This window comes from Nicotiana tabacum, chromosome 6, assembly GCF_000715075.1.
Source record: "Nicotiana tabacum cultivar K326 chromosome 6, ASM71507v2, whole genome shotgun sequence".
NCBI classification, from domain to species: Eukaryota; Viridiplantae; Streptophyta; class Magnoliopsida; order Solanales; family Solanaceae; genus Nicotiana; species Nicotiana tabacum.
The window spans coordinates 83,259,758-83,273,389 of NC_134085.1; the positions used below are offsets into that span (position 1 = coordinate 83,259,758).

General features: G+C 32.6%; 1 protein-coding gene across 1 annotated transcript; it reads left to right on the forward strand.

Annotated features, from left to right (window-relative positions):
- Positions 1 to 1,355: 1,355 nt before the first annotated feature.
- LOC107762819 (putative xyloglucan endotransglucosylase/hydrolase protein 1) lies at positions 1,356 to 3,808 on the forward strand. The gene is made up of 4 exons (XM_016581212.2): positions 1,356 to 1,567; positions 1,658 to 1,758; positions 2,253 to 2,458; positions 3,159 to 3,808. The coding sequence occupies exons 1-4, from the start codon at positions 1,387 to 1,389 to the stop codon at positions 3,511 to 3,513; spliced, it is 843 nt and encodes a 280-aa protein (XP_016436698.1). The 5' UTR covers positions 1,356 to 1,386; the 3' UTR covers positions 3,514 to 3,808.
- The last annotated feature ends 9,824 nt before the right edge of the window (positions 3,809 to 13,632 follow it).

The window sequence follows — 13,632 nt, forward strand, 5'->3', positions numbered from 1 at the left end:
CATCATGCCCACCATAGCCACTGCCCCCGGCGTCCATCATGCCCACCATAACCACTGCAAATCTGCAATTATGTCCACCTTTTACATTTTGTTCATAATTTATATTTCCCTTTACTAACTTGCAGGTTAATTAATTCCAGGTATGAGCTTTGTTTTACCGGAGAAAAATTGATGACTACTTCAGCATCACATAAGCCTGAAATGAATAGTGACAAACCTCAAGCTCACAACTCAAATGTGGCTTTCACTTCCACCATCACTTCGAAAATACCCATCCCCATTCCTCGGAATAGACCCGTAACGATTATCACCACCACCACGGTTGTTAGGCCAACTACCACCACCGTTGTTATGGTCGTCGTCGCAGGGTGCTCCCCTGTTAAGATTTATTTTAACTTGAAATTTTGGATCAGTTCCATATTTAAGATTTTAGAAAGTCCATGATTTCTTGATCCATGTTTAATTTTTTAAGAGATGCACTGAAATACTGAAAATGTGGGGGGTGGAAAACGATGATTTTCAGATATAGGAGAAGCTGGCTCATGGAAGAGAAATGGAGTAGGGTCTTCGAAATTTGGAGGTTTAGTTGTGGAGGAATATTCAGATTGTGACGTTAATAAAAACAAAAGCAGAGAAGAGTCCGATAGGAAGCTTCAAACTCTATTTGGGGAAGAAACAAAAATGGGGGTTGAGATTTTAAAATAGTTTGGTTTTTATCTTCAGTTTTTTCCAATTGATTATTTGTAATTAAAATGGCGACGTTTTTGCTTCTCATTGGCTTATGTGCCACGTCACTGCGAGTGAGATACACGCATTTTATGTTCTTATATCTTGTGTCTAATTGGTGCACTTTCAATTAACTTCAAGTGTCCAATAGGTCATGTGCTTACATAAAGTGTCTAGGTGAAAAATAAGGACAAGTTTAAAGGGTTGTCTATGCATTTGGCCTTTTAATTTTAATTTCTATAAGAAGCGTTGTATATGCCATCACCACCATAGTTTAAAAGAAACTAAATACCTAACAAGTAGGCATGTGCATAAACTAAATACCTAATATGTCGGCCCGTGCTATGCACGGGCATCACCTCTCTAGTTACTAATATATAGAAACGGGACTTTGTAAAAAAAAAAAAAACATATAGACATAATTTTCCATGGCTAGTTTTCCCTACTATGATTTAATTAAGTGCGTGTACATTCTTTTTACTCCCCATAATTATCATTTTTTGTACTGAAAGTTTGTCATAAATCCAATACTAATAGTGGAAAAATCATCAAGATTGCTGATGTTTTTCACCCTCTATATATGTAACCTAACTTTACTGCATTTCAGTCATTTAACAAAACCAAATAAATTTGTTTCTTACTCTTTTTATTCTTCTTACAATGTTTCACTTTCCATCTGGTCTCTTAATTACTCTATTTCTTATTGCTACTCAATATGCAAGCAATGTTAATGCAGATGAAATTCCCTTTAACCAGACATATTATCAGATATGGGGAGGTAACCATCTAACAATTTCTAACGAGGGAAAAGAAGTTCAGCTATTTATTGACCAATATTCAGGTTCACTCTAATATCTCTAATTACTGGCCTTATATTGTGTCAAATTCATCTCCATACGCGGTAGTATAACAATATGATTATTTGCTTCAGGTGCTGGATTTAGTTCAAAACAAAATTTTGGGTCTGGAGATTTTCGGATCAAGTTAAAGTTACCAAAGAAAAATAGTAAAGGAGTTATAACAACATTCTATGTAAGATCTTATACTTTCTTAACATCTAAATATGATATACACTTTGTAACGTTTTTCTACTTTGCAATGATTTTATATAAATTTTTATAAATTGGATGATATTAAATAAATTTTCATGGTGCATAGCCAATTCTAAACATGTCATTAAATTTGACCTATTAGTTGAAAAGAAGTATAACACATCACACATATGTATATACTATACAACAACAATAAATGCAGTATAATCCGAATACGTGGGGTACAGGGATGATAGATAGTACACGACCTTACCCCTATAGTGAATGTAGAGAGGCTATTTCCAGTAGACCCTCGACACGAGAAAAAATGAGATGTATATACTATAAAGGAGTAAATAAGACATTTGTTTGATTTAGTTGTGCACTTTAAATTTGACTAAACTAGAATATATAAGTTTAACTACAATACTAAGGAGATATATAGTAGCAATTGTGTTTGTTTAATCCATTGGTATTTGGTTGTTTAATTTGCAGTTAATGTCAAAGGAAGTTGATGAACCAGCAAGACCCAAACATGATGAGGTTGATTTTGAGTTCTTTGGAGGAGATGGAAAATATACATTAAATACAAATATCTTTGCGAATGATGAAGGGCATAGGGAGCAACAGTTTAATCTCTGGTTTGATCCTGCAGCTGATTTTCACACATATGGAATTCTATGGAATCAGTATCAAATTGTGTAAGTAACAAACTCATTTAATTTTTTTTTTAAAAAATTATAATTTTTTTAAAATTAATTTGTACCTTGATAGCAAGAAATTTTGCTGATATAGTTGTCTAAACCTGAACAATGACATATATAAATGGGATTAGGTATATCTCCTTAATTAAGTACCATCATACGTGCCCGATGATTTGATATATTGAACTAGTATAATGTTCCATTTAAAACAATTATGTATCATCTACAATTCTTTTGAGAAAATAATCCAAATGAAACAATACTATATATAGATAAAAATGAGCTCAACAACCAAACGAAATGGGAGAAAGTTTGATTACAGACGCCTTCCCTGAGGATTTCGTATAGTTAAAAAATTGAGCATCTTACCTCGAACTTTAAGGTAATCGATGAAGTTAACGTATGACATAAAGTCAGTAAGCTTAAAATGAATACGATTCATGCATTATGTACACACGTTCTTTATTTCTTTATCGTCTCACGTATTATACGTATACCATTTGTACTCAATTATCCTTCGCCCATGATAGACATTACTTCTGGCCACCTAGTTCATACGACATGGATAAAAAATAATCATCTATCAAGTGACTTATACTATGTGTTATATCTCGATTAATATTTTAATTTCTATCAAATTTGAAACTATCTGTAGTAAAAAAGAAAATAATAACAGTTTTTCACTTAATTCTCTAAGGTTCTTTGTGGATGATATTCCCATAAGAGTTTTCAAGAACAATACTAATCATGGAGTGAACTATCCAACAAACAAAATGCACATAGAAGCAACAATATGGAATGCAACAGCTTGGGTTGGAGAAGTTGACTGGAGCCAAGGACCCTTCACAGCTTATTTTCGCGAATTTTCAATTAATGGATGCCAATATCAACAATCAAACCCTCAATACTGCTACAGAAATAGCTATTATTGGAATAGAATCAATTACTGGAAGCTTAGCCCAAAACAACAGCAGCTATACGAAGTTGTGAGGGAAAAGCAAATGACCTATGACTATTGCCTACGGAACGCCAAGGATTTTCCAGAATGCTAACTCGATGATCATATTGTAATCTAAATCGAAGTATTTTGAGTTGGGATCGAAATAACATGGTCCATGCGAAATCCAACAAATACAACTTTAATGACATAAATTAGACATAAGCAAACATATCAAAAGAGACTATCAGTTTAAAAGTAGTTTGGTCAATTGACCTACATATAATAAAATAAATATTGAAAAATAAAAAATTTATTAAAAGTAAGATCTCCCCTAAACAAGACTCTTTTAATGACTACATTATGGATGTTGTTTTTGTTGTTGTGAGACGCAGAGATTCTCAATTTATAGATGTTCAAGACTTTTCCTCCAAAAAAGGATAAAGCATATGAAGGAGATTTATTACTTTAGGAGTATTTTTCCCTTCCTTCAAAATAGAGAGTCCTAATATGTTAGAAATTTATGGCAAAATCCTAACAATTTCTCCCTTGGCCTGAATTTTCTTGACAAAGCTCGGTTCGCGTTCTTCACATAATTTTCATCATTACTGCTTGTCATGGTTAAAAGTAGGCATGAGTTTAAAATTGGAGCTCATGCGTTAAAAGTAAGCATGAGTTAAAATCAATTTATTTTTAAAGATGTAGTAGCAAGAATATTGCAGTTATGGTTTGAAAGTTTGTTGTCCACATGTAGTCCGCCGGACACTTTTTTTTGGGATAAAAATCTTCATTATCGTCCAATTGGGTGCATCTTGATTTGAACCCGTCTCCAACCTTGTTCAACCATTGGATCTGATACCATTTGTTGGAATTGAAATAATATGGTGTATATGGAAGCCAACAAAGACAACTTTGATGACGATAAATTAGGCATAAACAAATATATCAAAAGAGAGTATCATTGAAAAGTAGTTTGGTCAATTGACTTACATATAATAAAGCTAATTTTTTTTTAAAAAAAAACTATTGAGAGTAAAATCTCTCCTAAACTAGACTCTTTTAATGGCTACATTAAGGATGTTGTTGTTGTTGTTGGGAGAAGCCGAGATCCTCAATTATAGATGTCCAATACTAATTTTCCTCCAAGAAAAGATTAGGCATAAGAAGGGGATTTATTCTTTTTAGGAGTCTTTTTTCTTTTTCTTCAAAAAAGAGAGTCCTAATAGGTTAGAAAATCATTAAAAATCCTAAAAATTCTCCCATTGGTCTGAATTTTCTTGAAAAAGCCCGGTCCGCGTTCTTCACATATTTTTCATCACTACTATACTTGCCATGGTTAAAAGTAGGTATGGGTTGAAAATTGGAGTTCATGCATTAAAAGTAAGAATAGTTAAAATCAATCTATTTTTAAAGATGCAGCAGCAAGAATATTGCAATTATAGTTGAAAATTTGTTCTCCAAATATAGCCCTCCGGACAATTTTTTTAAGGGAATGAAAATCTTCATTATCGTCAAATTGGTTGCATCTGGATTTGAACCCGTCTTCAACCTCGTTCGACCATTGGATCTGATACCACTTGTTGGGACCAAAATAACATTGTGCATGTGAAAACCAACAAAGACAACTTTGATGACGATAAATCAGGAATAAACAAACATATCAAAACACTACTAGAAATCCGGAAAATACCGACCAAAATTTGGCAACCAAAATTAGTATGTCAAGAAAAGCGACCAACGTTGGTCGCTAAATTGGAGAAAATAATAACATAATTATTCTAAATACATTAGCGACCAAGGTTGGTCGCTTTTTGGTCGATAATTTGGTCAAATTGTTGACCGGACTGGTCAGACTTGCTTGGTCAAAGAAATACTGAAATTAGCGACCAACTTTGATCGCTAAAGTGGGACCCACTTATAAAATTTCAATAATTATATTATTATTTAAAAAAATTATAAAATATAAATAAATATAATTTAAAATTAGCGACTAAAGTTGGTCGTAACGAAAAGGGAAGCAGATAGAGACCAACTTTGGTCGCTAATCTGGGACCCAGTTATAAAATTTTATTAATTATATTATTATTAAAAAACATTATAAAATATAAATAAATATAAATCAAGCGACCAAAGTTGGTCGCTTACGAAAGGAAAAATAGATAGAGACCAACTTTGGTCGCTAATCTGGGACCCAATTCTAACAATATATTATTATTATTTTAAATATTATATAAAGTATAAATAAATCTGATTTAAATTTAGCGACCAACTTTGGTCGCTAATTTTAATTTTTTGGATATTGGTCGCTAATTTGAAATTCTAGATAATTAGCGACCAAAGTTGGTCTCTTTTCAGGTCAACATTGGTCAAAATTAAAAATCACTTTTGTATTTACTATCTAAATAATATAAATATAATCCGTTAATACTTTTGTAATACAAGGGATGAATACGACAAAATAAACTCTAACATGCTATATATGTAGTTAAACTAGTATATATATATATATATATATATATATATATATATATATATATATATATATATGTGTGTGTGTTTTTCATCAAATATATTTGTGTGTAAATTGATTCATCAACTTATAACCTACTCAGATGCATCGTTGAATATTAAAAACAAAACGTCTCGACTTATATCAATTAATCTGTTATAATTGATTCATCGACTTATAACCTAGTGATGAATGAATGTAATTCATTAACTCTGTTACAATACAAATAATGAATACAGTATCATGTACTATAACATGCTATATATGTAGTTAAAGTAGCACGAAGTGTGTGTGTTATATATACACACACACTAACATATACTATAACAAGTTATATATATGTTATAGTATTACAGTGAAGTGTCTGTGTGTGTGTATGTGTGTGTGTGTCTATGACATATATACACACACTAACATATACTATAACAAGTTTATATATATATAACTTGTTATAGTATATGTTAGTGTGTGTATATATATAACACACACACTTCGTCCTACTTTAACTACATATATAGCATGTTATAGTACATGATACTATATTCATTATTTGTATTGTAACAGAGTTAATGAATTACATTCATTCATCACTAGTTTATAGGTCGATGAATCAATTATAACATATCAATTGATATAAGTCGAGATGTTTTGATTCTAATCAATACTCTCTATAAATACATACATATATAGTATATATATATATATATGTATATATATATATATATATGTATATATATATATATATATATATACTATACTATATATATAGCTTATATACTATATACTATACTATACTATACAATATATATCGAATATAGCTTGTATACTATGCACTTAGTATATATAATACACTATACTTTATATATATATATATATATATATATATATATATATATATATATATATATATATATATATAGCATATATACTATACACTATACTATACTATACTATATATATCGTGTATATATATATATACATACATATATATATATGTATATAAATAGATATATATATATATATATATATATATATATATATATATATATAACATATATACTATATACTATACTATACTATATATATCGTGTATATATATATATATACTATAGTTGTATAGTATGCACTTAGTATATATAATACACTATACTCTCTCTCTCTCTCTCTCTCTCTCTCTCTCTCTCTCTCTATATATATATATATATATATATATATATATATATATATATATACTATATACTATACTATATAATCCGCACGACCATCCAGATCTAGCTGTTTCAGTACCTTTGAAGATTGGCTGTATGGAAAGATCTATCCTTTTACCCAAGCAAGGGGTCTGTCTAGGTCCGATACATACTCTTATTGAGCCCATATGTCTAGCAGTTCTAACTGTGAAAGGGATAGTCCTTTTTGACAACTTCAGCGGGCTTTAATGTCATAGCTGGCTAGACGTAGCCACTAAGGCAAAGCCAATAAGAGTAGTACCAGAGTCGACTGTACCACAATCTTGGAACCAAGCCAAAGAACTATATTAAAATTCCTTTATATTTTGAAAGAGTCTGGATTCTTCATGGTTAACATGCAAGAGAAATTGGTTCTTCAACATAGATATGAATCCGCTTAGCCGGACATAGTCACAGCAGTGGACAGAAACAAACTAATTTAAATATTATACAATAAAATAAAATAAACAAATACCTTTAAGGCCAGGACACAAGGCCTGAAGATGATGAACATAAGATCTTTATTTACTTCACGAGAGTAATTACAGTTGAGAAAAATTTATAGTAGAGAGAGGTTTATAGAGAGATGGAAGAGTTTAGACAGAGAGAGGAATTTTTCTGATGCCTCCCCGAATGAGAGAGGGCTCCTACTTATAGGAAGAAAAAAAAACATAAGGAATCTATGTACAGTACAGTGGGTCCCTTATGCGGGTCCCTTATATAGTGTATTTACTGTATATAAGAAATCTATTATGTATACAGTGTTTCTACTGTTGTAGTGGGGTCCTGTTGTGGAGTCCTTGGCGGCTTCACTATTTTCCACTATCTCTTTCTTCTACTTTGTCTATCGTTTGTAGTAAATCTTCCACTTCTTTGATTTTTTTATCAGGCAATATCCTTTCTGTCATCATAGGTTGAGAATCTTCCTCTACATCATCGTTGCTCGTTTCACTTTGCATTGATGTGTCTAATTTTTCACATTGGCTTAAAGTTTGAATCAAATTTCTTTTCACTTCTTCCAGATATTAGTTTATAAAATCAGTTTTTTCTCTATCTTGAATGGAGATTCTCCTAGCAATATGCTTGACTGAACTATCATCAAATATTTTCTTATGGGGAGTGGTCGCGTATAACTGGATCTGTACTTTAATGGAATCCAATAATTCTTGACCATATAACAATTTTGTTTTGGGATCATTCTTCATCAACTTATCCCAAAAATTATTGTAAAAGACCCTGTATAAGCAAGGGATCTATTCTTCAGTAAACCCCAATTCGGGGGGTCCATTTATGAATCCATGGAATAGAGAATTCAATGAAGAAGTATATCTGATCAATTTTTCCTAAATAACAGATGTGATCTGTATGATATAAATCAATTAAAAACGGTGAAATTTTTGTCCATTCTTTGTATAACTTAAGAAATGGCTCAGGCAAGATCTTTGTTGTGGGGCCGTGATGTGACCACTAGTTCAGAAACCAATTAGGGATAGGTCATGCATATATCTTTGCACATATTTTAATAAACCAAGTGTGTTTATGTCTATCATTATTTTAATATAATACTCTATCGAATGCCTGGATATAATCCCAGTAAGTAAAATTTATGGGTGATTTATTAAGGCTTATCTGCCTCTCTTTCATTGTGGATATCCCCCATTCTTCAACAGATATAATCAGCTTGATAATAATTTTTGAGAAGTTATAAACGTTCTCACTTGTGTTATAATAGGAAAAGTGCTGGAATTCTGCACTACCTGTGTTGATGAGGATGGTCTCATAATAAGCGCGGGTTTTATATGATTCACCCGGGTAGTATAACCCATTAATTAGGTATCTCTAGAATATCTTCCATGGTTCATCCTTTCGCTGAATATCAGAGTTTTCTAGGAGAAATATTATTTCTTTCTTTGGTAGTTTTTCGTAGGACTTGATATCATCGTTGTCCTCTTCTCTAGCAATTGAAGCAAATGTATTACTTTGCTTTTTGGCGGAAAAATATGCCTGTAGATGACCGTATAATGGATTATCTTATGGAATATCATCCAGATGTATAGACGGACCTAATGAGGAATCTCCTTTATGAAATATCTTAGAGTTCATTAAACTCTTTTTCCCTACTTGTATCACCGGAGAATAAGATGAGGATCCGTATAACGATCCTTGAAAATATGATCTACTAGGGGATGATCTTCCCCTACCTCTGCCTCTGGTGGCCCATGAAGGGTCCATTCTGCACAAATAACAAGTCAATTTATTCAGAGAAGTAATAATCCAGCATATCATCTCTAACAACTTCAGCATAATCATGAATAGAAAATTCATTTTCAATCAGGTTATCAATGATTTCTTCAATTATCAATTCAATTATGAGACTTTGTTGGTCTCGATTTAATCTAACCACTTTAAGGATAGTAATTAATAATTCTTCATCTAGAAAAGTCGTATAGAAATTCATAATCATTCTAGGTAATCTCGGGATAAAAAATCTGGAAGAGAATTATCAATTCCCTTTTTGTATTGAATTTCAAAATCAAAAGGCGCCAGTTGAGCTTGCCATCTAGCAAATATTAATTTAGACGCATCATGTTTGAAATCTTTGTCAAACATATATTTAACAGATTGAGCATTAGTTTTTAATAAAAAATTTGATTATATAAATCGTCTTGAAATTTTAAAACACATTTAACAATAGTTAACATTTCATGAGCCACAATAGCATATTTCTTCTGGGCTTCGGTCCATTTACCAGAGTGAAATCTTATCAGGTATTCACTCTTATTGTTGGGATTCACTTGTTTTAAAATCCCACCGTAGCCAACGTTGGACGCATCGGTCTCGATAATTTTTTGCCATGTAGGATTAGCAAGAGTTAAGCAAGGTAAAGACTTAACACGCTGTTTAATACTTTTGACTAACGTAGTATGCTGGTCAGTCCAAGGCTGCTTATGATCCTTTTTCAGCCTATCGTATAGAGGGGCTAGATCATGAGATAAACTTTTGTAGAAAGGATATATATAATTCAAACTTCCCAAAAATCTTTGTAATTGAGTCCTGTCAGTAATAGCATCAAGAAATTTTGAGGCAAAATCAATCGATCTTTGTATCGGGGTAATTTTTCCTTAGTAAATATTATGACCTAAAAATCGAACATTTGTTTGGGATAGACTCATTTTTGGTTTAGAAATTAGTAAGCCGCTTTGTATTACAATTTTCTTAAAATTATCAAGATGCTTAATATGCATCTCTAATGTTTTAGAAAATACTAATATGTCATCAATATAAACGATGATAAAATCTAGATAAGGGTTAAAAATATCATTCATAATTTTTTGAAATTCAGAAGGGGCATTTTTTAAACCAAATGGTATGACATTCCATTCATATTGACCAAATGGAACATTAAAAGCAGTTCTATAAGTATGCTCCTTAAAAATTTGAATTTGCCAATATCCAGATTTTAAATCGAATTTTGAAAATATATTGGTGTCATATAATTTAGATAGCAAGTCCCTTTTATTGGGGATAGGATATCTAATCCATTTCAGATGTTTATTCAAAGGTTTATAATTTATAACTAATCTAGGAATACCACGTTCCTTTTCTTCAGCATTATTAACATAAAAGGTAGAACATGACCAAGAAGATTTTGAGGGTTTTATCAAACCCTTTTGTAACAAATTATCAATTTCCTTTTAGCAGAATTCGACCAATTCAGCATTCATCTGGCAAGGTCGAGATTTAGTGGGGATATCATCCTCGGAGAAGTTTTCTTCGTAAGGAAGAGTTACAATATGCCTTTTTCGGTTCCAAAAGGCACTAGGTGATCGGCGCAAACATCAACAGCCATCTGTTCAGCAATCAATTTAATCTTTTGCTGAACCTTAGTAGATTGTAAAGTATCGAATATATTCATGCTCAATATTTCTAATTGTAATGAATCAACATGCCTTTGTTTCATATTAATCGAGGCGTTAATATCTCTAGTTACGAGATCTGTAACAAAAGAATAACTTATCTCTTTATCTTGATAAGTAGCAGAAAAATCCTGTGCATCTATGTTATTAAAAGGGTAAATAGCATTAATAAAAAGGGTTCCAAGTATAATCGGAGTGTATAACTGGTTTTTTACCAAAAAGAAGAAATGAGGAATACAAACTCTATTTTGGCAAATACAAGTATTCGGTAATTTATACTCTATATCTAAAGCATGACCAGAAGTGGATTTTAGCAAATGAGCAGTTTTTTCGAAATATTTGGTAGGAACCAGACCCTCTTGAATACAACTTACATCTGCTCCACTATCAATCATTGCTACATCAGTTAGAGAGAAACTATTATCAATCAAGATAGTGCACTCAATGTACCATTTATGAGCCGTAACAACCTGCATCATTCCTAAGAACATATCAGATGTTTTAGGATTTGTTGTAACAGAAATTTCTTTCTCTTTATCATTTGAAAATTTGGAATTTTCCTTAGCCGTAAAATCAGTCAAAAAATCAGTTAGAGAATTATTTTTCTCAATTTGAGTAATCCGGTGATCACAAATCATTTGATTTTGTTTAAGATACTTAATATCTCTTTTCAAAATTTTCAATTTCGATTTTCAAATCATCAAACGAAGTATCTCTGCTTGGCGTATTGGTCTTATGAAGACTTTTATTAACTTCAGACAAAGAATATGGCGCAAAATATTCAAATTCGTTCTTTGGTGTTTCAAAAGGCTTTGAACAACTAGAACTAGAACTTTCAGCCAAATTTATAATTTTTTACGAAGTTTTTCATCAGTAATTTCCTTTAAAAGTTCTATTACATTATCAGATGTAATAGTTTTTATATTAAAAATCTTGAAATTGTGATTGCAATTTATAAAACTCATCATCATCGCAGTGCAAATATCACCTTTACAAGCGATGCAAGTATTATCCAAATCATTATAATTTCAGATAAATCTATTAGATCAATCTCAGCTTCGATCTCAGTCTCAGAACAAGTATAATCAGAATCTAATCCGAAAGTGTATAACTGTCACGACCCTAGTTCACCAACCGTGAACATGTCATGACGGCACCTAGTCTTCGTGACTAGGTAAGCCTAACACTTGCGGAAACATAATAATTGCGAAAAAATAGAATACCATATTTAATTATCTAAAAAGGAAATTGTACTGAATGTCGCTCGGCATATACGACTCAATATCTCAAGACTAAAACAATCCCAAAACCCGGAAACTCACGGGAAAACACTGGCTACAGAAATGTATAGTGAGGCTCCAAACTCCATAATATCTAACAAACGGAAGGAAAGAGAACTAAGTACTAAAGATAGAATAAAGAGGGAGACTCGTCGGTCTGCGGACGCAGCAGATCTACCTCGAAGTCTCCGTAGTCCTCCTGCCTCACTGATAGTGCGCCTGAGTAGAGGTACCTGGATCTGCACATGAAAAACATACGCAGATGAGGCGTGAGTACACCACAGCGGTACTCTGTAAGTGTCAAGCCTAACCTCGGTTGGGTAGTGATGAGGAAGGTCAGGGCCCTACTGAGGTTATATAAAATATAAAGATGTCAGGATAAGATAAGCAGTGCAATTAAGAACCTACAGTAAGAATCTATGCAGGATAATAAGAGTACAATAACGGAAACAATGATGAAAGCAAACCATAAGGGAAGTAACCGGGGATCTCTAAGTATCCCGAGAATCTCTTAGTATCCTCGACATGTACTAGGGATCTCTTGGTATCCCGAGGATCTCTCGGTATCCTCAATATAAGTCAGGGATCTCTTGGTATCCTGAGGATCTCTTGGTATCCTCAATATGTACTAGGGATCTCTTGGTATCCCGAGGATCTCTCGGTATCCTCAATATATGCCAGGGATCTCTTGGTATCCCGAGGATCTCTTGGTATCCCGAGGATCTCTTGGTATCCTCAATATGTACTAGGGATCTCTTGGTATCCCGAGGATCTCTCGGTATCCTCAATATAAGCCAGGGATCTCTTGGTATCCCGAGGATCTCTTGGTATCCTCAATATGTACTAGGGATCTCTTGGTATCCCGAGGATCTCTCGGTATCCTCAATATATGTGCGGGTGATCTCCCGGGAATCTAACCCGTAGTCCCAAAGTAAATGTGCAGGGGGAATCTCCCGGGAATCTAACCCATAGTCCCAATTTAAAACACAGAGCAGCAACACAAGAATGTTAAATTAAACGCTAATTTCGTACCAAGTAAACATTTACTTCTAGCCTAACATGCTTCACGTAATGCAATTCAGACAATTTAAGCAAATAGGCAATTAAGTCAACTAAACATTCCTTTCTAGACTAGCAACATGCTAAATTCACAAGTAGAATAAAACAAGAAAAGAACTCAATTGAAATACTTAAGGAAAAACCGGATTTTCAACAATTAGCTCAAGTACGCGCTCGTCACCTCACGTACAGGGCATTTCAATTATCAAATATATCACATCCTAAGGGGAAAGGTCTCCCCAC